The sequence below is a fragment of the Sorex fumeus genome, unplaced genomic scaffold, assembly GCF_029834395.1.
Source record: "Sorex fumeus unplaced genomic scaffold, SorFum_2.1 ptg000003l, whole genome shotgun sequence".
NCBI classification, from domain to species: domain Eukaryota; kingdom Metazoa; phylum Chordata; class Mammalia; order Eulipotyphla; family Soricidae; genus Sorex; species Sorex fumeus.
This window is the reverse complement of record NW_026606060.1, coordinates 60,824,607-60,851,423: the sequence shown is the minus strand read 5'-3', so window position 1 is coordinate 60,851,423 and position 26,817 is coordinate 60,824,607. Positions and strand designations below refer to the sequence as shown.

The 26,817-nt window shown below is 39.4% G+C and overlaps 1 protein-coding gene across 3 annotated transcripts in view; it reads left to right on the top strand.

Moving 5' to 3' along the window:
* Window positions 1-26,817, top strand: part of LRP6 (LDL receptor related protein 6) — a 133,989-nt gene that overhangs the window by 67,602 nt on the left and 39,570 nt on the right. For all 3 annotated transcript variants that reach the window (XM_056115522.1, XM_056115513.1, XM_056115502.1), the window contains 4 exons: window positions 3,890-4,086; window positions 6,910-7,041; window positions 9,881-10,277; window positions 11,613-11,784. In XM_056115522.1, the coding sequence (XP_055971497.1) occupies window positions 3,890-4,086; window positions 6,910-7,041; window positions 9,881-10,277; window positions 11,613-11,784 (898 nt within the window). The remainder of the gene's footprint in view (window positions 1-3,889; window positions 4,087-6,909; window positions 7,042-9,880; window positions 10,278-11,612; window positions 11,785-26,817) is intronic.

Below are 26,817 nucleotides of genomic sequence, written 5' to 3'. Positions count from 1 at the left end.
ATTGCAGATTTAAGATACCTAATTTATCTAGCATTTACAGAGTGTTTAGTTTGTCTACCTAATTTGTGCACATTGTGTTATATGAAATCTGGGACGATAAGCCAGCTTGGCTTTAAAAAGTTATTGACATTAAGGACTTCTATTGATTTAAAAACTACTATGTGTAATGTTCAATTTGCAAATTGAACATCTTATTTATAAATAACAATCTTAACTTATAAATCTCAGAAATAATAAATTCTTAAAAATGCTATCCCAGAGCCAGAGCAATAGAACAGTGGGTAGGGTGCTTGCCTTGTATGTGTGACACAAAAAACAAAACTGTAAGATACATATGTGTGTATACTAAAATTGAGGAATTGTTTTGTGTGTTTATTAAGCATCCAGTATAGTGCTAAATGCTTTTACATGTATTGTCAGTTACTCTTTACAGTAATTCTGTGAGATTAGATTATTGCCTTTTATGTACAAATGGGAAAAACAAAGCTTGAAAAAAATCATGTAAGTAACTGTGCCTATCATTTGAACTCAAATCTGTTTTATTGTCAATATATACCTGTTGTAAGCCAATATATCACATAAGTATAGCTTTTACAAAGGGAGGGATGCTTGTTTTCTTTTCTTTGGTTTAGTTCATTAAGTGAATTTTAGCTATTTAATAACGTGAAAGATTTTAAAGATTCAGGATTCCTCACCTTGGGTTCTCCAATGATCTGATTATGTTTTTTGAGAGGGTGGTTTTTTTTTTTTTATGAAAGATCCTAAAGTGCTTAGAAATTCTGGGTTCTCCTCCTGACAGTTTTCAGCCAAACATGATCAAGGAGAGGTCCAGGGGAGCAGGTGCTGGTTGGGCCCTGTAGTTCCAGCGCTTAAATGGGCCAACTCTGATGTATGGAACTCCTGAGGGACTAGCTCCTAAAATACTTGGGGGACCTTGTTGTACCAAGAATTGAACTGTGGTTGTCCCTGTGTAAGGCAAGCACCTTAGCCCCTACGTCTCCCCAGCTCCTACAATTATTTTTCTTTTCCTTTTTCCAACTGAGTCCCCTGGGTCAAACTCAGGGCTTCATACATGTGAGGTATCAGCTCTACCACGGAGCAACAGTCTAGACTGTCATTGGCAATTCAAGATGGTCCATGATTTGCTACATATATTTAAAAACATTTTTCAGCATGTTACTTGGCAGCATTGTAGAATATTTTTATGTTTTGCCATGTGAGTTTCGGTCTGAATTGTGAAGGCTTACTTATAAACAATTACTTTAACACTCTTATAAATAATGACCATTTTGTAAACAATGGAATTACTAATTTAAAAAGTGGGAACAAACTTCAAGGGTAGACATTATCACTTTTTGGGAAATGAGGGGAAAACAATCTGCTAGGGAAGAGAGAATTAACAATGTGAACAAAAAATTGTACTGGTGTGGACTGGCAAAATATGAGGTTCTAAAATATCTAGTTGTACTTATTTTATGTACAATCTTCAAATTTTTAATTGATACCCAGATATGGCTTTCTAAAATCAGTCTGTTGTACACAAGCAGTAAAGAATGTGGTATTTGTTGAGAATACCTTAGGCTTGGGCGTGGGAAATAGTATGGCAGTTGAGTGCCTGCCCTGTAAGTTTAAGGCCTTTAGATTTGATTGCCAGAGCAGAGCCCCGGCAGCTGAAGACCTCCAGCCACAGCCATGCTGAGACCACTCTCCACATGCTCAGACGAGCCTCATACATGACAGAGAAACCCAGGTGTGCGGGACCCGGAGCTGAGATCTCCAAGCCTGCCTCGTTCGGGACTGGGCCTCCTCCACCCAGATCCCCCGTCTTCCAGTAACTAGACAGTTAAACCCACCAACTGCCGTGTAACCCCATGAATGGCCAGGATACAGAGACTATAAAACCAAGCTCCCAGAAGCTTTGTCTTATTCTCTAATTCTCACTCTCAGAGAGCCTGGCAGGCTACTGAGAGTATCCTGCCCACATATATACCTGACCAGGAATGCCTGTAAAGGTGATTAGAGGCTGCCCCAAAAACCTTCATCCCTCTCGGAGAGCCTGGCAAACTACTGAGAATATCCCGCCCACACGGCAGAGCCTGGCTAGCTACCCGTGGCATACTTGGAAAGCCAAAAACAGTAACAATGATGGTCCTCATTCCCCTGACCCTGAAAGAGTCCCCAGTATGCCATTGGGCTACACTAGCAGTGACAGGGACGAGTGGAGACGTTACTGGCATCCGCTCGAGTAAATTGATGAACAGCGGGGTGATAGTGATAGTGATAGATTTGATTGGGGTAGTGTGAACCCAGTGGCCCGGTGTGCTGTTGGAAATGGCTGGTGTCCCCACCAAGTGTGCTTTCTCTGGTACACTGTAGCTATGGGTCAGCTTCGCAGTTCAAGTGTGCGGCTGCCAGTGAGCCTGATAACTGAAAGTGTGAGGTCCCAGTGATGACTGCAGCCAAGTTTGGGGAACCCTCCCACCTCCCCAGTTATCACAGCAACAAGTGGAAGGGAATGGAGGAAAATAAAAAACAAATGAATGGCTTCACATTTTATTTGCAACCACAGATGCTAATTCTACATAGATAAAAATGATTTTATTTCTCTTGAATTTAATCTCTTAGTTCTTAGGTCCTCAGTGTCAAGGACTTAAAATTGGGTTGTCTTTTCAACTCTTTCTTTCTTCCTCCTTCTTGGACTATTTACGAAAATACTGTTTCATAAAGCGAAAATAAGCATTTATATTCCTTGATATTTGGCCGCAAAACTCTGTTGGTTATTATTTACTGACTGCATAACTCCCATGATTCTCTGCAAAGTTCTGTGACTTGAGTGTTCATTAGGCTTGCTACTTTTGGAGGTGGGGAGAAGTGGGGGCAGCATCCATACATGGATATTCTCAGGTCACTCCTGGTGGTGCTCAGGGGACCAGATGGAATGACAGGGATCAAACCTGAGTTGGCTGCTTACACGCAAGCACCCCACCGCTGTACTGTCTCTCAGGCCCCACCTTTAAAAAATAATAATAAATGAACTGGCTTTGTTTTTGTTTGAGGGCCACACCATGCAGTGTTCAGTGCTTGCTTCCAGTTGGATATTGCTTCTGGCAGTTCTCAGGGGAGCTTGTGCTGCTGGGGAGCCAGGGAACTAAAGTGTTGCCTGCATGCAAAGCTTGAGGTCAGCCTGTTGAATCACCTGCTATGTTTTTGGTTTTTTGGTTTTAAATTATGTGGGTCATTTTTGAGATTCTGTAGCTGCTTTGTCTCATGAAAACATTATGCCAGTGCAGGGTTTCCTTTTGCTACCTGACCTCAGCAGAAAACCAAGTGAATCAACCATTTGGTAGAAAGAGATTGGGATTTGCAGAGCGCCTTTTTTAGCCTTGTGAATGTTTTTATTCCCAATTATTGAAGCCAGAAGTAGTGATGGAAAGGAGGCTCAGATGCTTTTTTTCTTCCATAAGCAAGGAGAAAAAACATTTGCTGATTTTAATCTGCGTTCCAGTGCCAACTGTGTAAACCTGGATATTTTTCCTTTGTGTTTACTTTTCTCCTTTACACAACATGAACTATTTAAGAGGACAGAAGATATGACTCCAGAGATGGAGCAACAGCAGAGTTAACACTTGGCCTTCTCTCTGTGCTAACTTGTAGTGACTCTGGAACCTGCTGCTAGTTACGAGACCATTCTGCAGGTTTGGGTTGGGGTTTTAGTTACCATGAAAAAAAATTAACCATGTGATTAATTTTTATTGGTATATTGGACCTGCAGATGTGTGTTACTTGAGATTTATATATGTTAATGGGGATTATAAAGCCATTTTAAATCAGAGAGGAAGCTTTAACCAAAAATTTAGAAATGTTTTTATGTTTCTCTTTGTGTTAATAGGCAGGCAGTTGTTAAAGGTTCCCTTCCACATCCTTTTGCTTTGACGTTATTTGAGGACACATTGTACTGGACTGACTGGAATACACACTCCATTTTGGCTTGCAACAAGTACACTGGCGAGGGTCTGCGTGAAATCCATTCTAACATCTTCTCTCCCATGGATATACATGCTTTCAGCCAGCAGAGGCAGCCAAATGGTAAGTGATCTTGATTTTCAGATTGCGTGTTGGAATCGCTTTGTAGCTATTTTGATGTCTGGCTTCAGTGGGAGACAAGAGGAGGGAGGACATATTCAAAGGTTGTAGGAGAGAATAAAAATAGGGAAAATATTAAAATATATTTTGGTTAAGCAGTAATCACTATAAGACACTTCATTCCTTTGTTGGGGGTTGGTATTATGGTATTATGAAGGTAAGGAGAGAGAAATAAAATTAGAAACTGAGGTAGCTCATTGATGTGCTATCGCTCCAGCCCTAGCTCATTGATATATGCTAATAATTTTATAGAAAATGCATTTCTTACTCATTATTTCTTCTAATGTGTTGTGTTCATGTGAGATTAGAAAGCAGATATTTTTCTTGAATGAAAAGCAATTGTTAGTCCTGCTGAAAAATTGAAGTATAGCACAGCGGGTAGGGCGTCTGCCTTGCACGCAGCCAACATGGCCGACCCGAGTTCGATTCCTCCGCCCCTCTCGGAGAGCCCGGCAAGCTACCGAGAGTATTCGATATGCCAGACACAGTAACAACAAAGTCTCCAATGGAGACGTTACTGGGCCCGCTTGAGCAAATTGATGATCAACGGGAGGGCCTTTACTTTTTTACTTTACTTCAGCTGAACGAATAAAATACCTCCCTAATCTGTATTGTGCATTACTTTAGTTTTACTAAACTTACTTTATTCCCTTAGTTTTGCTTCTATTTTCGGTAAGTCTTTACAGTGTCTTGGGCTGTGATTGCTGACGGCAACTTCTTATAAGGGAGTACTAGAATTAGGATTAACATGAGTACAAGAATGTTAAGTGTTTGGCACTTATGTGTAAATAAAATTCTGGTATGTGTTTGAGAATATTTCAGATTGTAGTCCTTAGCCAAAAAATAAAAGGGCTTTGGATTATGTATGGCTCTGTGTCCTTCTATTTGGGAGGAGAGAGATAGTCAAGTATAAATGAATACAATATATTAGAATCTGGGCTGGAGCAATAGCACAGCAGGTAGGGCGTTTGCCTTGCATGCAGCTGACCCGGGTTCGATTCCTTCGCCCCTCTTGGAGAGCCCAGCAAGCTCCCAAGAGTATCTCGCCCTCACGGCAAAGCCTGGCAAGCTACCCATGACATATTTGATATGCCAAAAATAGTAACAAGTCTCACAGTTTGTTGTGAGGCGTTATTGGTGCCCACTCGAGCAAATCAATGAACAACAGGAGGACAGCCCTACAGTGCAATGCTATATTAGAATCTGGTGATCATGTATCTTTAGTTGTATTTTTGTGTTACTCTTGTGTGAAAGAGAAAATATTTATTTCTTGTCTAAAGTTTTTGTTCTCATGCATATTCCTAGAAATATGGGAAAAACAAAATTTTAGGATTTTATTTTTCTTCCTTTTTAGATTCACTATGGATCATTTATCTTTCACTAAACTTTCAGTTATCTGTGACTTTAGTCTCTATTTCTCATCTTTCATATTTTATTGGTCTCTTTTTCTTAGTTATTTATTTATTTTTGGTTTGGGGGCCACACCCAGCAATGCTCAGGGATTACTTTCGGCTCTGTGCTCAGGAGTTCCTTCTGGCGGCTCAGGGGCCATATGGGGTGCTAGTGATAGAACCTGGGCAGGCCACATGCAAGGCACACTCCCTGCCTGTACTATTGCTCCAGACCCAACTTTATGATGATTTAAATTCGCCCTTTGCATAGTATAAATTGTACTAATTTATCTGTGTATCTCAAATTTCTCTCTCTCCTTTTTTTTTCCCCCTCTTTGGGTCACACCCAGCGATGCTCAGGAGTTACTCCTGGCTTTGCACTCAGGAATTACTCCTGGTGGTGCTCGGGGGACCCTTTGGGATGCTGGGAATCAAACCCGGCTCAGTCGCATGGAAGGCAAACGCCCTACCCACTATACTATTGCTCCAACACCAAATTTCTCTCTTTTAATCCAGTTTTTCTTCATAGTACTCTCTTCAAAGTAATTTTTCAGCATTCCTCCTATTTTTCTTGACTTTCAGTATCCTTTGTCAGTCTGTTCTTTCTTTGTGCTCATTCAGCTTTAGTCCTTGTTCATCATCAGAAACCTTAATCTCCCAGTTAGTCTGTGTGCCTTATGAACTTAGCGTACAACCTTCTGTGTACAAAATCTTCTATTCACATGCTTTGGTTTTGGTTTTTGAGCTACACCTGGCAGTGCTCAGGACTTACTCCTGGCCCTGTGTTCAGGGACAGGGTTCACTCATGTAGGTGCTCCAGAAACTACTCAGTGCCAGAGATTGAACTGGGGTCAGCTGTGTGCACGACAAGCACCTTACCCCAGATTACCTCTCTGGTCCCTTACACGTTTTTAGCACATTTCAAGTTTCCTAGTTTTTCTGTCTTTAAAGGCTGCTCTCATGTCTTCATCTTCCTTGAAATTTTTCCACTGTGATTTGATTCCTGTTTGACTTTTTACTTAAGGTGTATAATATAGAAGAGAAAATTTGGTTTTGTTATTTTTTTGAATATTTCAGTAGGGCATACTGGCCAGAATCTCTCAATCCTTTTCTCCCTCCCTTTTTCCTTTTTAAAGGACAGAGATCTCTGCTTTATTTCTTGTGTATTACTCTTTGGATACAAAAATATTAAGTAAATTCCTACTGATTAAATTCCCTTTCTTGCAGATGGTTTGGTTGTTAAGCACCTGAATGACATTTGGTAATAATTTAGTTTATCACAGCTGCTCATGTTAGGATTGTTGACCTTTGTGTACCAGGGTTAGGGGGTCATTCCTAGTCATTGGTATTAATCAGTGTGATTTATATTTGACAGCTACAAATCCATGTGGAAATGATAATGGTGGTTGTTCCCACTTGTGTTTGATGTCTCCAGTCAAGCCTTTCTATCAGTGTGCTTGTCCAACGGGGGTCAGACTTCTAGAGAATGGAAAAACCTGCAAAGATGGTAAGAAGATGGTATCTGACAAGGAAAAACTCTAGATAGCAACTAACATTCTTTATGGCACATTTTATTTCTCTATAATAAGCTCAGTAGGTCTGTGAGTACTTTGGGAGATCAGTTAATATTACAATAATTAAAGGTTACAGTGAAAGGTATTTTTTAAACGCCATTGCTGGAATGTTTCATAAATTATTTCGGTATTTAAATATTTTAACATGTTTTATAAAACGATTTGGTCCTGTTTCATTTCTTTGAGGCAGTCCTTTTTAGGAATACATTTTTAGCAGTAGGTAGAAATAACTATTTCTATACTTAACAATTACACTGTCTCTTGTCCTTACCTTGTTAATTCTCTATAGAGCATGCATAGTGGAGGAGTTTCTTGATGTAGAACATTCAAGGGATTTCTAGTTTGGGAATATATTTGTTGTCTGTTCGTGATAGTGTGTCCTCCCCATATTTGTTCCTCCCTCACCCCCTCACCCCCCCCCCCCCCCCCGTTACAAAGTCATTTGTGATTGGGTTTTGGGTTTTGGCATACATTATTTCAGTGTTGATCTCACCAGCATTGCCCCAGCCTATCTCCAACATTTAAGTGGCATATTTCCTACTGAATATCACTTCTCATCTTCTTTGTTTTCATTGTATTTTATTTGGTATTTTACCATTATGTGTCTTTATACATGTGAGAGAGTGCGTTCTGTGTAGTTCTCTCCCCCCTGACTAACTTCACTCAGCATGATACTGTCCAGGTCCCTCCTTATAGCTGCAAATTTCATGACTTTTCTTATGGGTGAGTAATATTCCTTTGTGTGTATGTACCATAGTTCCTTTATCCCGCCATCTATTCTTGGACATTTGGGTTTCCAGATTTTGTCTTTTGTGAAAAGGCACATGAGAAAAGTGCTTTGTACCACTAATAATCAGGGAGATGCAAGTTCAAAACAACAGTGAAATATTACCTCACAATTCAGAAACTGACTCACATTGGGGCTGGATCAATAGCACAGCGGGTAGGGCGTTTGCCTTCCACACGGCCGGCCCATGTTTGATTCCCCGCATCCCATATGGTTCTCTGAGAACCGCCAGGAGTGATTCCTGAGTGCAAAGCCAGGTGTAACCCCTGAACATCTCCGGGTGTGACCCAAAAAGCAGAAACTGACACACATTAAAAAGAACAAGAATAAAAATCAGTCCTGGTATGGATGAGGGGAAAACGGGATTTTCATTCACTGCTGGTGGGAATGTTGATTGGTCTTTCTGGAAAACAATATGGATATTCCTAAAAAATTTAGGAACTGAGCTTCCATTTGGCCCAGCAATCCCACTTCTCAGAATCTACCCAGTGGGTCCAAGAACAAAGTGGAGAAAAGACATTTCCACCCCTATAATCCTTGCGCCACTATCCACAATAACCAAAATCTGGAATTAACCCTTATGTCTAAAAATAGGTGACTGGATATTTTTTATTCTTGGCACAATGAATCTCCATCTTACTTTTAACCACCAGCAAGACCTGGTAAGAAAATTGTATTTAGCAGTGACTTCTTTATCTGACTCTGAAAAGCAAAAGCAGGTTAAAGATTTCTGACAGGGGGTTTAGGGAATCAGAGAGATGGTATTGAGTCTGTGTATAGGGTATTTGTCATGACTTGGCATTGATAAATTATCCACATGGTCAAAGGTGAAGTTGGCTGACTCTTGTCAGATGGTTTCCATGGCAAACAATAATTTGGTTTCAATTTAAGACAAAGGGTTTTTGTAAGGTTGCTTTTTTGTTTAAAAATGTATCCTGACTTTAAATCACAGGATTTATTTTAGCAAAGTGGTTTGACTGCTCTCTTACAACAGTGGAAATGAGCATGTTTAACTAGTATTTTGAATTTCAGATACATGTTTGGCTTCTGAATAGCCTTAAGTTAAGGGTTCTGTTTTGATCAGCTTGTTTAGTTTAATAACTTCACTTGTTTGTTTGCATAGTTTTGGAAGTTAAAAGGAGAGATAAATTGTTAAAAGTTATTCCTATATGATGCTTTCTGTGGGATTTAGGGATGTATTTTCTCCAAGATATAATTAATTTATATGTAGTTCAAGAGCCAAGTAACCCGTAGTGAGAGTTTTATGTCTCTATTCTATACGGAGCATAGAATCAGTTACCCCTGAGCACTGCAGGGTGTGGCCCAACCTCCCCTCCCCACCTCCTCCAAAAAAGAAATTTTGAGTGACAATACAATAATTTTAGTAAATTTATAGAGTTGTACAATCTTCATAATTGTTTTAAAACTTTCTCATAATTCATAAAAGATCCTTGTCCTAAATTTCTTTATTTTTTTTAATTGAGCAAAGGATTACTATATTTTATGTCTGTTTCTTCCTTCAGTATTTAGCTACCTAGGCTTCTTAATTACTATTGTAGTTATTAATCATTATACCTTTAATTGAAAGAAGTACAATAATGGGTTTATCCAGAGTGAATCAAAACTTTATTTTTAGGGCCCAGTCATTGTAGTTTGACCTCATAGTGCATTTGTTCTACTGCAGTACATTATTTTCCATTTCTTACATAAATAGACTCTAGTGTCCTGTGCTTTGTTTTTTGATTTGGGGCTACAATGTGCAGTGCTTGGAGATAGCTTCTTGGCAGCTCAGGGGACCACTCAAACCTTGGGCTCCTTTATACAAAGCATGTGAGATAGTACTTTGAGCTATCTTTCACCCACCTAGTATCTTTTTATACTCATTTACTTTTCAGTTCCTGAAGTTTTGCATTCTTTATTTGGAGTGATTAAATTTTGCTTGTAGGTTTCAATTTTTTCTTCAGTTTTTCACTCTCTTATTCTAGGCGCCACTGAATTACTGCTTTTAGCCCGAAGGACAGACTTGAGACGCATTTCCTTGGATACACCAGATTTCACAGACATTGTTCTGCAGTTAGAAGACATTCGTCATGCCATTGCCATAGATTATGATCCTGTAGAAGGCTACATCTACTGGACTGACGATGAAGTGAGGGCCATACGCCGCTCATTCATAGATGGATCTGGAAGTCAGTTTGTGGTCACTGCTCAGATTGCTCATCCAGACGGGATTGCCGTTGACTGGGTAGCCCGAAATCTTTATTGGACAGACACTGGCACTGATCGAATAGAAGTGACGAGACTCAATGGGACCATGAGGAAGATCTTGATTTCAGAGGACTTAGAGGAACCCCGAGCCATTGTGTTAGATCCTATGATTGGGTAAGATGGTGTGCTGATAGAAAACTTTGCTGGCTGTTTCTGTGTTCTGTAGGTCTCTAAAAAACAGACAAAAACTAGTTGAAGAATGTGTTATTTTCAGGTCATTTAATTCTTTGATGACTGCTCAGTTTGAGAATATAGTGAATGGATTAAAGTTTCAAGTTAAGAAATTGTTAGTGTGTTTTCCATGAATATTATGCATATTTTTTTCCTTTCTAAAATAAGTCTATGCTTGCTCACTTTGGGTGTTGTCTGCAGATTTTGCCCAGGTTGCATCATGAGAGTGAAAAATGTGGAAAGAAACTGTTTTCAGAAACTCTTCCCATAGAAGATTTATTTTCCACCCCACTTTAGTACTTTTGGATTGTAAATCTTACCATATATTTCTCCAGATACATGAATGGCCAGATTTTCGAAATTTGGGCAGGCCTTGCAACTTTTACTTCTGGTCTTATTTTAAAGCCATACTGCCTGACCACAGTGCAGGAAAATATAACTAAGTACTCAGCAATATTATTTGTTACTATGAGATTTATTCTGAGATTGAACATAGTGGTACATTATTACAGTTCTATATATACAAGGTAAAGGTAAAGGCCCTCCTGTTGTTCATCGATTTGCTCGAGCGGGCCCAGTAACGTCTCCATTGGAGACTTTGTTGTTACTGTGTTTGGCATATCGAATACGCCAAATACCTTAGAGCTACTTAAATTGTAAGGAAGTTAGTTTGGGAGTTAGTTTGTTATCTGAATAAGCTACTGGGATAATCTTTTTGTGTCAGAGGTGGCAGACCTCTAGAAAAAGAACAGACTGTTAGTAGAAAGAATCACAAAGTATAGTGGAGAAGAGAGTTCAAAATGGGCCTCATTATTGGAAGTTATTTATAGAGTAAGTTTCAGAATACACACTGATCTAAAAATTTCCTGTAGGTTTCTTTATAATAAATTGTACATATAAACATCTATATAATCTTATTTAATAAATGTCTTAAAACATATTGATGGTATTTTTTTTTTAATTTTTGGGTCACACCCGGCGATGCACAGGGGTTTACTCCTGGCTCTGCACTCAGGAATTACTCCTGGTGGTGCTCAGGGAACCATATGGTTTACTGGGAATCAAACTCGGGTCGGCCATGTGCAAGGCAAATGCCCTACCCACTGTGCTATCACTCCAGCCCCTACTGATGGTATATTTAAATTGTACATTTTTTACTTTTTTTGTGGTGCTCACTTATAGATAACTAGTGTAATATGAGAGGTATTTCAACTTTTGGAAGTGTGGAAATTGCAGTTTATTACCTATTTTTAGCTTATTTTCTGTGTACTTCTTTAGGTACATGTATTGGACTGACTGGGGAGAAATCCCAAAAATCGAGCGAGCAGCTCTGGACGGTTCTGACCGAGTAGTGTTGGTAAACACTTCTCTTGGTTGGCCAAATGGATTAGCCTTGGATTATGATGAAGGCAAAATATACTGGGGAGATGCCAAAACAGACAAAATTGAGGTTTGTTTCTTGCATTTTCATTTTAAAATCAATCTATGATGGTGTTTGTGTTGATGGTAATTTGATGTGGATCTTCTTGCCTCTCTAAGTTGTCTGGTGTTCAAAGGTAGCTTTTGTAGACATTGTACTCAACTTTCAGAAGTCTGGGTTCTATTTAAATCCACTGCCTACATTTTCTGGGAACACTTTACAAACTAATGAACTGTTACATAAAATCTCTGCTGGAATAGGTAACGATTGTATAGAAAAATAAGAGCCAGTATGTGTATATGTAACTTTTTTTGGTTATTAGTGCTTATAATAATACGATTACATGTGAACAAAAGTTTTCCATTTATTTTCATTATTCTTGAATTAAGGTGATGTTAGCTTATAACATTGAGTAAGTTTCAAATATACTTCCTATGTTGCAAAAAAATGTTAATCTGTGAGCTCTCTGGAAGAAAAGAAGGATCAGTCAACCAAAGCTTGGGATGGAATATTTACTAACTGAGAGAATTTAGTTGTGGTGATTAGAAAAGAGTTATAATGGCAGCAGCCAGTGGTAAATATTATCTCAGTGTTTCATAACTGGCAGATGTCTTTGATATTGGTTGTGCAAATTTCACAACTTTGAATTCAATTCTGTTAGCAGACTTAAGGATCACGTACTCAAGTTTCCACTGCAATTTTTTTGAGGAGTAAGTATACATGACTTTTTGTAAAAGGAATGGCTCTAAATCGCTCTTGCAAACTACAGCATATATTTTCTAATCAATGAATAATAGAGGTTCTGGAGTTGTTATTTTAGGAAGGTAATTCATAGGCTTCTTGGGGACTCTTAGGGAATAGTGTATTGAAGGGCCTTCCTTTCAGAATGGAAACTTGGAGTAAGAGAAACCTGTTAGTATTCCAGCCTCATTGAAAACTGCATTTCTTTTTTCTTGCAGCTGGTTTCCATTATTAGAAAATATTGCATAGACTTAACTATAAATATTTTTCCTTTTTTGGGGCTTTAGTGCCCCCTTTCTTAAGCCCTAGATAATGTGTCTCTCTCCAATATCTAGAATGCAGAGCTGATGAGACAAAGAAAGTTGGTTTACTTTTTAGAGGCTCTTACCTTCACATGGATCAGCTTGTGTATAAATGACTTACTCATTTTCAGTCAGATCTTAAATGTGTCTTTTTGTTCAGCTGTGTATGTGATTATATAGATTGCAGTAAAAACAGAAGATCACATGTCCTAGAACGTCTGTGATGAGGAGAGAACATAATCCTGACAGTGGGGAAGGAACTTGATTGATTATTTTGTTGGCTTTTAAAAATGGCTTGTTTTTGGTCTTTTTCTTAGTGTGTTCTGACTGATTCATTTGAAAATCTGTCTGAGATTTGTTTGAGCACTGAGCTATCAGGTCATCTCTGCACTACTGTACCTCCTGAGCATGAACCCTATTAAACCAAAACAAAACAGAAAACAGTTCTTACTGGGGAGTTTTAGCTTTTAACACTGAACTTTATTCAAAATATGTTCAGGAAGGATTCAGAGATAAAATGGAGGTTCTGAGTGACAGAGTTTAAGAATGGAAAAGAATATACATTCTATAATTATAACAACAGGATGATTGCTTAAGTAGGGTTTGTAGGTTTGCAGCAAGTACAGTAGACCTTAAGACTAATACTCGTTCTGGCCTCTTCTGTCTTCTTGAGGTATACATGTATGAATACAGGTGCCATTTTCTCCTGTGCTTTGCTTCTTTCTTTCCTTCACATAGTAGTACACACGTCTTAGACCTACTTCTTTTTGTTTATTTGGGGGCCGCTCCCAGTGATGCTCAGAGTTTTTTTCTGGTTCTGGGGGTGCTGGGGATTGGACCTGGGTTTGCCAAGTGCAAGACAAGCACCTTTCTCACTGAACTGTCTCTCCAGCCCCACCTAGACCTACTTCTACCAAATTATTCACAAGGTCTGTTACTATTTCCCTGCAGATTCTGATTAAGTTTCCCTAATTGAGCATGATTGCTTTTGTATCACTCTTTTTGTAGATGAATCCGGGAAATAGGGAGAGCAGACATTATTATTTATTAACTTTTATAACTTGCTGGTATAAGGCAAGCTCAGGAAAGACACAGCTCTTCATCTGAGTCAGTTTGGCATAATTAGAGGAGAAAACTGTTAGTTTCTCTCTCCGAGACTAGAGTGATTTATGACGATACCAGCAGTTGTCACCAGCAGCTTTCTGCTTACTGCATGATAGGTAAATCTTAGTGAAATTGAAAACTTTTGAGTTTTTTTCAATTTTAGAGTTGCTTATTTTTCTAAGATTTTTTTTGCTACCCTCTTGTTTTGAGCAGTTGTTCCCGGGAACTGATGTTACTCTAGTGTAATCATATGCTCCCCTCTGCTTCCATTCTCCTAAAAAAAGCTTTTTTGGTATTTTTATGACCTGGAATGACAAGCACTACTTTTCTTGGGTTTGCAAGAAACTATCAGATATCCTTACAGTAACCTTATCCTCATTTGGAAAATTTAGGCATTCCAAGAAGGAGGTCTTCAGAGTAGGAAGACTGGAGGTTCCGATTGCCCTACATGTGTGTGTTGTGCATTTGAGAAGAAAAGATTGCTTATTTGGTAGTTGTAGTAATAAGGATAGTAAGATCCTGTGTTTAGAACTTTACTTTATGGGAAGAGCTCTGAATGTTTCCTCGGCTGGGTTTAAGGTTTAGTAAACATGAAAAAAGATTATGAAGATCTTTGGATTTAATGCTCAATTTTTATTTACAGAATTGATAGGTTAACCTGAGGCTTTTGATCAGTTTTTGCAAAGGGGGAATGTGGACATGTCATATTTTTATAAAGGGCCAGCTGGAGAGATAGTATGCAGTCACCCAAATTTAATCCTTGGCACCCCATATAGTACCCTGAGCACTGCCAGAAGTGAGCCCTGAACACAACTGGGTGTTGTCTCCCCAAAATTAAAAGTAAGAGCAATACTGGTTTAAGTATAAGAATATATCTGTGAAGATGAGTCTGCCCTACTTATCAGCTGGAAGTGGACCTCTTATCTCCAGGTTTTGCTCAGAGGGTACATGTCGATACTTGCAGCTTGCGTATGTTTCTTCTTCAGTAAACTGAAATCATTTCATCACCTTTTGCAAACAAGCTTCTTGTTTGCTCGCCTACACTGGGCTCCCCCACCCAAATGTTGGTTACTGAGGTGTTCTGGGACCTCCCATTAATAAATACTAAAGCTTTAGCAGAGAGGATCATTTCTGTTTTTCTGTAGGGGGGACATTTAAGCCAGCTCTTGTTTCTACTTTATGATTTTGTAGTAGAGGAAAGCACATTTAATCTTGACATTTCAGTTTTTCTTGGTAAGTTTTCACTGCCAAAAACCTCTTTTGTACTGAGGGCCTGAAGTGCCTATTACTGATAGCAAAAACAAATAAGTATATAATTTATAAATTTTCAGAGTATTTTCTTGTCACCACATAAAGTTTGTGTATTTTTTCCATTTTATCTATTTTGTGATACTAGGGATTAAACTCATGCAAGGCAAATGGTCTCTTACTGAGTTACATACCCAGCCCACAGTGGACTGTTAACTTATATTTTTGGAGGTTACTTTTTTTTTTCCATAAAAGTAATCTTTATATAATTTTTTTAAAAAATTACTTTTTTATACTAGTTCAGCTACTTGACAGAAATTAATTTGCTTTGAATTACAGAATTTAAGAAAATATGTTGTCCTAGCTAAAATTTCTCACAATTCTTTCACTTGTATTTTAAAATTTTTTCCCCTGCTTTTGAGATTCTGCTGGCAAAGGCCGTAGCACCTGGTTGTTACAGGCAAAAAGCGGTATTTTCTGGTCTTCTTGAAGTGCTCGTAGGTCTGTTTTCAATCTTTCTTACTGTAAATTTTCCTACATTCAGAGAATGTAATTTCCATAGGTAGTTTCATCCAAATCTAATTATACTAGCCACAACTTTTTTTGGGAAATAGAAACAGATTATTAAAACCTTGAGTACCAAGAAATTTTGAATAGAGAATATTGTGTAAGCTGTGTGCTGAGAACTTGGCATTTGATAAATGTTCTGTTTCATATTCTAAGCCTAAAATTGCAGGGTTATATTTTTCTCTAAAAGCTTCCCCTACTTTATCAATACCCTAGTAAAGAAATTTGTTCTCTAAATATTTAGATTTATTTTTAAAGTCTTTGTCCGGCATCTTCATCTGTGTATTTTGAAAATCTGCTAAGACACACAGGGCCTTGTTTTTGTTTGTTTGTTTTTTGTTGTTTTTCTTGTTTGTAAGATTAAGTCCTTAGGAAATTATAATAGGGAGAGGGAGATGGCTCAAAGGGTGGGAGTTCTTGCTTTTGCATGCAAGAGGACCCGGGTTCCATCCTTGGTGTCCCTTGATCACTAAGATGAGCAACTGCTGAGCACTTCTGGGTATGAGTCTAAAACACCACCACCAAAAAAAATAACAGTCAGTGTACACAACTCCCCATAGCCACTGTCAACCCCTTCTATCCTATCATACTCTCTGGGAGTGGCCTTTGCCACTTGATAACATTTATCATTCCTAACCCCCACCCCCACCCCCACCCCACCTCTGGGTTATTTCTGTCTCTGCACTCAGTAGTTACTCCTGGTTGGGATCCACATGGGATGCTGGGGATCAACCCTAGGTCAGCCACGGGCAAGGCAAGTGCCAGTCCCACATTTGTCATTTCTTAAAATTGGTTCTACTTCCAATTGTAGAGCAAATTTAAACTACAAACTTAAATATCTTTGTCTATTTTCCTTTTTTTGTTTTTTTGTTTTTTGTTTGGTGCTAGGCCTCATACATGAGCCCTGTATGCTTGACTCTTCATTTCTACTGCAGCATCTCACTCAGTGTATGCAAATATGTATTCTCCCCACAGTAAAAATGATACTAATTTAAAAAAAAAACTCATGTATTCAGTTCTTCAGCACAACAGCATTCCTAGGTTTGGAGTCTATATTCACTGAGAAGTAAACATGATGTAGTCTAGTGTTTCATCTTGCTTGGAGTTTACATTGTATAATATTTTCTCAACTCCCATTTGAAAGTTGTTTGCTGATGTATAGTTCTAGCAACATTATTTAACTTGTTCTAATCTACAGAAGCTGGAGTGCCTCATCCAATTATATGCTGCGTTGTCTCATTATCCACTCTACTCTGTCTGCTCTTAAAAAATTACTACACGTATATAATGAGGAAACTTGCTTGATGATAGGTGTAGTCATGCTTTCCTGAACTGCCCCGACAAACCCTCGAGCCTCACCAAACAACATGCTTGCCTCACCGAGGAGTTGGTATACTTTTGTCTGTATAAACGAGGATAGTCTGGTGTTGGTATTTTATAAAGCATTTAATGACCAAGTTTGAACTTGCTCTTGAATCATTTTTCAGTTGTTCTGCTCTTGCTTTTTCTTGTCACATTCTAATATAAAATGGTTTTACGGGTGCAGCGATTTATTTTCTTCCCTTGCTGGCGTTCCTCAGGCAGCAGGGCTGCTGTGGCTACTTCAGCACATGCTGGTCGTTAGAATTCACCCTTGAGGCCTTAGTACTGCTAGGCAATTGCTATGAGCCATTGAGCTGTCTTCTGGTCCCTGTATGTACAAAGATAATCTTTTGTTTCAGTCTTGCAATTTCAGAATTACCTTTTTTTAATTTCTTTGGTTTTATACTCCTGAAGAGCTGATTTTATTTTATATTTAACTAAATTTTGTTTGTTTGTTTTTTTGAGCACACCAGACGTGCCCAGGTCTTACTCCTACTCCTGACTTTATTTCAGGGATCATTCCTGGTGGTGCTTAGGGGACCATATTTATGCAGTCCCAGGGATTGAACCCAGGTTGGATATGTGCAGGATAAGCCCTTTCTCTCCTTTACTACCTTCTCTGTCCAAGTCCTGCCTTGAGAAGAGAAGTCAGCCTCTTCATTTATTGTGCTCCACTGTTTTGAGTAGTAATCTGTCCCCTTAGGAAGCCGAGTTACTTCTGGCTCTGTGTTCAAAGATCAAACTGGAGTAAGTTGTATGCAAGACAACTTACTATAAGTAAACCCTGTACTGTCTATTCAGCTCCCTGTTCAGTGATAGAATTTCTTGGTCTTTCTTGAAATATTTTATATTAGATCTTGACCGGGCTGGAGCGATAGCACAGCGGTAGGGCGTTTGCCTTGCAAGCAGCCAACATGGCCGACCCGAGTTCGATTCCTCCGCCCCTCTTGGAGAGCCCGGCAAGCTACCGAGAGTATCTTGCCCGCACGGCAGAGCCTGGCAAGCTACCCGTGATGTATTCGATATGCCAAACACAGTAACAACAAAGTAGGTCTCCAATGGAGATGTTACTGGGCCCGCTCGAGCCAATCGATGAACAACAGGAGGACAGTGACAGTGACAGATCTTGACATTCTTTTTTTTGTTTGTTTTGCTTTTTGAGTCTCACTTGGCGATGCACAGGGATTACTCCTGGCTCCGCATTCAGGAATTACAGCTGGTGGTGCTCAGGGGACCATATGGGTTTCTGGGAATCGAACCCGGGTCATTGTCGTGCAAGGCAAACACCCTACCTGCTGTGCTATTGCTCCCGCCCCTAATTCTTTTTTTTTTTTTGTCATTTAACTGGGTGATCAAAGGCCTTTGTATTTGTCTAGTAAGGTCATTTGAACCAAATGATCTTCAGGTGTCTTCCAGCTATAGTTTTGATTTTGTTGTTAAGTAAAGGTAGTATATGTATCTCACCCTGGGAGAGTTGCTGAATTTATGTTGATATGAACATACGACTCAGAGACTATAAAAACCAGCTCCCGGAACCGCGCGGCCGCATTGACGGCTGCGCGACATCTTATGACATCTTACGACATCTGCCCACACGGCAGAGTCTGGCAAACTCCCCGTGGCATACCCAGTATGCCAAATACCAGTAGCAATGATGGGTCTCATTCTCCTATAGAGCCTTGAATATAATCTCAGGGCTAGGATGAAGGAGACGTTACTGGGGCCTGCTCGAGGCAATCGATGAATAACAGGATGATTTGTGATTTGTGATTTTTTGTGATGAACATTTACTTTTTTATTTGTTTTTATTGTCTTTGTTTTTTTTCCCCCTTTTGTAAATGTTTCCTTATTTACTGTGCATTTAATTCTTATTACTGTAAGAAAACTTTCTTATTGTGGATACAAAATATTTTTTATTATTTTTTTTGGGTCAGACCTGCCAGTGCTTGGGGTTATTCCTGGCTCTTTACTCCTGAAGGAGCTTGAGGTGCTGGGGATTGAACCAGTATTGGCTGTATGAAAAGCACACTCTAGCCCAAAGTTTTCACTAATTTACTGAAAGCAGTTTTTCCTGGTAAGCAATTTATTTAGATTTCTTACTTACCTTTATGTAAGTTGATCTATTATTAACATGCTTGGTAGGCTTAAGTAAATATTCTACGTTTGCTAAACATATCAGTGTTTTTTAACTAATTGAGTCCTTGTAAAACTTTATTCGGAGGTCATTGCTTTTGGCTCTCTGCTCCATCATCACTCCTGGCAGACTTGGGAGACCATTTGGGCTGCTGGGGATCAAAACTGGGTCAGCTGTGTTCAAGGCAAAGACTCTACCTGCCATACTGTTGCTCCGGCCCTTCTCATTTGTTCTTTCTACACAGATTTCTCAGTAAGATTTACTAGTGCTTGGTTATTATGCTTTAGTTAGATGTTGTTGCTACTTTTGGAGCCTGAAAGTAATAATAGCTGTTTATTTAGAAAGAAAGTAGTGGACTTCAGGCTTTTGGGTTCCTAATATAGAACTTAAGATTTTTTAGTCACCATGATTTATAATACTATTAATGATAGGGTTTCATGTATAGAATGTTCCAACACCACATCCTCCACCAGAGTGTCCCTCCCAACTTCTATGCCTGCCATCATTTCTGTAATATGGTATCTTTTTGTTGTATTTTCTTGCAACTTTTAGATTACTACTTTGAAATAAATTCAGCTTAACAAAAATCTTGTAACAATATATATATTTAGCCACCTTTATTTCACTTATAGAAGTTAACAACAAGAAATTAGTAGTTATACCCTTGGTCTGGAGCGATAGCACAGCGGGTAGGGCGTTCGCCTTACAAGTGGCCAACATGGCCGACCCGAGTTTGATTTCTCCGCCCCTCTCGGAGAGCCCGGCAAGCTACCGAGAGTATTCGATATGCCAAACACAGTAACAACAAAGTCTCCCATGGAGACGTTACTGGGCCCACTGGAGCAAAGAGGGCCTTTACCCTTGGTTAGTGTGTGTGTGTGTGTGTGTGTGTGTGTCAAGTTTTGGGGGCACACGCAGTGGTGCTTGGGCTACCAGGTAGTGTTGGGAATTGTATCCAGCGCTCTTTCACAGACACATTTCCCAAATTCCCTGTTAAATACACACATACATTTTTTTAAAAAAATTATTAGGTCCTACCAGCAATGCTCAGGGTTTACTCCTGGCTCTGCACTCAGAAATTATTCCTGATGGTACTTGGAGATCCATAGAAGATGCCTGGGGTGGAACCTGGATTGGCTGTGTGTGAGGCAAGTGCCCTACCCACTGTGCTATATCCCTGGCCCCCAATTTTTTTTAATGTAGGAGTATTGCTATTTATTCAGCCATTGATTAGGCTGATTGAATTGGGCATGAACTCCAACTTACCTTTTTTTCCCTTTTTTATAATTTTATTTATTGAATCACCATGAGAGCAGTTACAAAGCTTTCGGGTTTAAGTCTCAGTCATACAATGAAATACCCGTCCTTTCACCAGTGCCCATTTTCCACCACCAAAAACCGCAGTATAACCCCCACCCCACACCCTCCTCCTACCTGTGGGGCAGATGATTTCCACATTACTCTCTCTCTACTTTGATCACATTCAATGTTTTGACACAAGACCCACCATTTTTATTTGGGATTTTACCCCAACACTCAGATCTGCCGAAAAGGTAACCATAGACAATTTGTTTTCTGTTGCTGGTTATGAATAGCATATGATGTTGTGCGGCCGCAGTAGTGGCAGTGCGATTTTGGAATTCCAAAATTTTAACAAATCTGGAGGGATTTCTGCCCAAACCTGCTGGGTTCCGAGATTTGTTTCTGAGTGGCTGCTGAGCCGCCAGGGGGTACAGGCCAAGGCACGAAACCTTTTCCCACCTAGGGTGGCCCGGCGCCAGTAACCTACTGCATGGACTGGACGCATCTCTGCCGAAAGCCGCTGGGTTCTGAGATTTGTTTTTGAGCCTCTAGGGTCATGGCTGTTAAGTAGCTTGATCAGGAGCCAGAGAGGCCCTACGTGGGCAGCAACTCGGGGTCTTGTTGGGGCGGGGAAGAAAGGACTGACTCCACCCCCATCCCATGAGGCCCTGCGTGTCTTATCACTGAGGGCCCAAACCTGACTGTCCAGTGGCCTCTGGAAGGCGAGCAAGCGGAGGGATAATGCCCTTCTTCTCCTCCCCCCCCCATCCGGCGCCGGTAACCCATTGCGGGAACCAGACATATCTCTGCCAAAAGCCGCTGGGTTCTGAGATTTGTTTCTGAGTCTCTGGCATCATGGCCGTTAAGCAGTTCGATCAGGAACCAGAGAGGCCATGCTCCCAATTATATAGCTGAGCCAGAGGTGGTTTGTGAGGGAGCTTGTGGTGCCTCATACATGCAAAGTTACATGCCCCAGCTCATTGAATTATCTCTTTTGCCCCTCCGTATGTTTTTTGATTGAAGGTCTTTCATAAGAAAAATCATTCTCAGGGATCTCAAGTGATCCTGGAACATAGAGCCACGAGTAATAAGCCCTGTGCACTGCTGGGTGTGGCCCCAAAACTGAAAAAGAAAACAAAAAGCATTCTCCCATGTTTAATTAATCACATATATATCAATCAGCATGTGTTCATTCCTCCGCCCCTCTTGGAGAGCCCAGCAAGCTACTGAGAGTATCTCGCCCACATGGCAGAGCCTGGCAAGCTACCCGGGACATATTCGATATGCCAAACACAGTAACAAGTCTCACAATGGAGACGTTACTGGGCCCACTCGAGCAAATCAGTGAACAATGGGAGGACAGTGCTACAGTGCTACAGGTTATGTTCACTGCCCTATTCAAAATTTGCCCCTGAGTTGACATGAAGAAGACTTTTGAGTTGATTCCTTTGCCCCTTTTCTCATGATTTTATCTTTTTTTTAAAAAAATGGGTATTTTTTTTAAAGAAGAACATAAAATTTGCCATCTTGCTCGTTTTAAAATGCAGTTTACAATACTGTAAATTATATGTCCACTGTTGTAGTAGAAAAAAATCTGTATGACTTTTTCATGTTGCCAAAAGAGAAATTCTGTATTTGTAGACCAGCTTTCCTTCTCCTTATCCCACTCCTGGCTATCATTGTTTTACTTTGTTTCTGAAGTGTTTGGCTATTTTATATACCTCATGTTAGTAAACTTACTTAAGACTACTTTTGTGATTAACTTGTTTCGCTTAGCTCAGTGTCCTCATGGGTTTACCCATACTGTTTCACATAATGAGAGTACCTTCTTTGGAAAGGCTGTATTCTGTTGTGTGCTTGATTGTTCATCATTCATCAGTGGATAGAAGTTTAAATTGATTTGTCCTCTTGATTTAACATGCTTGTGTAAGTAGATCTTTTCAAGTCTGTTTTCAGTTTCTTTGGACATGCATCCAGAATTGAAAATTTTTAATTTGATATTTCTGTGTGGGGGTGGGTAGTTACTGGGTTTTGGTCCATTGCCCATCAGTGCACCAGGGTACTCGTTACATGGTATTCAGAAGTCACTGCGTGGCAGTTCTTGGGGACTAGGTGTGCTGGGGATTGAACCTCTGTCTCCAGCATGCAAAGCATGTGCTTCATTTTTCTGAGCTATCTCCTAGGCTGGTAATTCTTTGTTAAAGTTTTGAGGAGTCCTCATAATATTTAAAGCGCTTTCTGGAACAACAGTATTTTTAGCCTTATCTTACCTAAGTCCTTGCCTAAGGACTAGCATCTCCGGTTGCTCCAAGGAGTAATGGTTCTTTTTAAAATGATGTTTTAAAATCATTATCTGAGAACTAAATCTGCTCTCAATCTGTCATTTTCTTGAATACTGTAGTTTTGTTACTGTAGCAATAACAATTCTTAGCTCTGCAAATGAACATAGTAATCATAAATGCTTAGAATTCTGCTGACTCCTTTCACAAACAGTAAAAACCTAATGTGATTGTGATACTTTAATTCTTCTTATATTAAAAATCATTTGTATTTACTAGACGTGATAATGTCAACGCTTTGGATATTAACTCGAAGAGACTCTAATACTGCTCTTAGACAGGGGCTTGGTATTCTTTACTTCTTCTGGATCCACAGATTTCTCCTTGTCTCCTCAGTGACTTTCTGCATTACTGAAATGTTAAAAAATGAAAAAATTGAAAAAAATGCCCCCCTTTCCTTTTGGGAGGCATTTTGGGCCAAACCTGGGTTTGCATTCAAGTATCACTCCTGGCAGTGCTCAGGGCACCATATGAGCCAGGGATCGAACCCAGTTGTGCCTTGTGTAAGGCAAACGCCTTACCCACTGTACTATGACTGTGGCCCCCCAAAATGCCATTTTTGTGGAATTATATTTTACAAAAATTATATTTCACCTATGAAGTATTTCAATCAGCCCCAGTTTTATTTGTCATATTTATAAACTTCATTCACTGCTTTTGTCTGAAACATTGCAAGATGTTCTTTGTGACCATAATTTAAAGTTTTCTTTTATGATTTTATAGCATCATTTTAGGCTAGGTGCCTGATTGTCCTGTTAGAATACTATGTTTTGAATATATCCAATCAAGTGAAGTTCCATAGCAGAAACTTTTGGTGGTAAACTGGCTGCGTTCCAAGATTCATTGGTAATCTTATCCTGACATTTAATGAACTGATAAAAATTTAAAAGTTGCATGTGACGTCTGTGGAAGGTTTGCCATGACTTCCTCTTGGAGTTAGTGTTCTGGTTAATGTAAGTTCATTTCCTGTGATAACCTGTATTCTCAGTGTGGTTTGCAGTATTTGAGAATCCCTCAATGTTAAATCCATACATGGTATGGTGAAAGCAACTGATGCCATTGGAGACTCTCACTCAGGCTGGCAGGTAGTTTAACAAGTGACAGAAGCCTAATTTCAGTTTAATTAAATCACTATGAGGTAATACAATGAAGCATATCCCTAAGAGTTGCCAGGAGATTTAATTAGTGTTGGCCTAACTTTGAAAGCATAACCTAAAATAGTTCTTTTGTTCTGGGTTTAGAATGAACAAATAAGCTTTCTACAGAAATTTGTATTGATACTTTAAACACAAGAGGCTTAAAACTGTATTTACAAACATAGAAACCTGTGTTATTTGTTGGGTGTGAAAATTTCAATAGTGATTTTGTTGAGAAGAAGGAACATGTTTTTGTTGTATTGTGTGACTTCTGTCCTGAAAAAAGTGATTATGTAGCTTGTAGGTGAGAAATATTTAAGGGATCACCAAGTATCAAGTCTACAAAAGTAATTGAGGGATACAGATTTCAAGAAAATAATCATTAGGCACTAAATAAAAGGAGTCACCTATTGTTCTTTAACTGTGAAGTATCATCATTAGATTTGTTTAAATTATTAATCCCTGGGTCCTTAAGGATTATCCTTATAAATAAATGATAACAGCATTTATTAATAGTCGTTATTGAAGTGCTCTTGGATTTGCTCCTTATATTTTCTTTTATTCCACTATGAAGAATTTCATAGATAACTTACTAAAGATACTCATGAGCCACACAGCTAAATCGAATTGTCAGTATCTTGTCAGTGTAGAATACTCCTGTGGGGGCTGGACAGATAGAATGGAGGTTAGGGTGCTTGCCTAGCATATGGGTGAATTGGGTTTGATCTCTGGAATCACATGGGGGCTACTGGATACCACCAGAAGCAATCCCAGAGAGCAGAACCAGGTGCTAAATTCTTTTATTCAGGAGAGCCAAAAGGATGGTATGGCAGATAGGAATTCTCTTTTGACTTAACTATAATTTTAATACTTCTGTTTTGGGTTAGCCTAAAAGAAAGGAAAGGATTGGATCTTTGTCTTTGCTCTTAAAATGTTTTGAAATGTCAATTTGCCAGTGTGATTTCAGATAAGAGCAAGTAGAGTTTTACTGATTCTAAAAATATATAACTTTTGAAATAATTTTAACCAGTATTCAATTGCATATGGTACAATCAAGGAAGAAGGAAAGACAGGTGGTAGACATGCAGTAGTTTGTGACATTACTGGACCCAGTAGGCATGGAACAACCCTGAAGGTGTCAGAGAGTTCAGAGAGCTAAGCTGAAAGTTCAGTGAAATCATTTTGTTGTAGACAATTCAGCTACTGTCATGGAAATCAGATTTATTACTGTGTGTCCTTCTTGGAGAAGTCAGTATCCACAAATGGTTTTGGAACACTTAAAATGTTTGTGTGAATTGATGTGCTTGGTACATAAATTACATGAAATGAAAAAGATACTCTTTTTATTTTCTTATTTTTTAAATTTATTTTGGGTTTTGGACCACATGCAGTTTATTCCTGGCTCTGCACTCAGGAATTATTTTTAAAAAATTGTGGGGGAGGGTACTGTGGTTTGTACACTGTGATTAGTAGGATTTCCTACCTGAGCTGTCCCAGCTCCACCCGCTAATCCCCATCCACCCAGGTGTCCCCTTCCCTCCACCTCTGTCCCAGTGAATCACCCATCCCACTGTAAGCTTCCTACTGAAGACAAGATCTTTTAAAAATTTTACATTAATGTTGAAATATAACCTTCATCTAAGTGAAAAAAGAATTGTAGATTTTGTTTCTTCTGCACTGTAGCACTGTCCTCCCCTTGTTCATTGATTTGCTCGAGCGGACCCCAGTAATGTCTCCATTGTAGGACTTGTTGTTACTGGTTTTGGCATATCGAATACGCCACGGGGACCTTGCCAGGCTCTGCCCTGTGCTCTCCGAGAGGGGCGGAGGAATCGAACCTAGGTCGGCTGCGCACAAGGCAAATGCCCTACCCGCTGTGCTGTCGCTTCAGTGATAGCATTCTCTCATTATTCCTTCTGTCACTGTCACTGTCCTCCCGTTGTACATCAATTTGCTCGAGTGGGTCCAGTAACGTCTCCATTGTGACAATTGTTACTGTGTTTGGCATATTGAATATGGTTATTTCTTCTAATGAGAGAAAATGTTTTTCACTATGATTTAAGTTTTCAAATCAGAAAGCATTTTTTGGAACTCTGCTTTAGAATTTTTCAGTAGTATACATTTTTTACAAAGATTCAAAATTTGTACAAAACTACCTTTCATTCAAATGGTTAAACTGTAGAGAATGATCACTGTTATATTAATGTTTGCCCTCATTTTTAGAGGGAATTGTCATTAGATGAAGATTTTGAATTTCTGTACCATTATCCCACTGGTAATTGCGAGCTTTTAATATGTGGACTCAGAATTTCTGTTTGGGACTGTGGAGATGATTCAGATGGCCGGAGCACATGTGTTTTATGCTGATGGTTCAGGTTTGATTCGTGCTACCGCCTGGTACTGAAACCACCACTAGAAGCAGCCCCCGCACTGACACTGTCAGCCCCTCCACACCTGGTGTGACCCCAAACAAAAAACCTTTGTATAGAGAAGATCTTAGTAACTAGGACACTTATTTTTTATTTATTGGAGGCGGAGTTGGAGTCCAACAGTTCTCAGGGGCTAGTCCTGGCTCTGTACTCAGGAGTAGTCCCTGACTGTATGTAGGGGACCATGTGTGATACAGGAAATCAAACTGGGCTCATTTACATATAATTAAACATCTTACCTCCTGTACTATTTCTCCAGTCCCAGGAACACCATATAAACTAGATTTCTAAATTCTTATTCATAACCATTAATTTGCCTGGCACCCAGGCCATTTTAAATGATAGCATTGGGTGAGGGAGTAGTTCAAAGGGATGAAGTTCATGCAAGATTATCAAGGC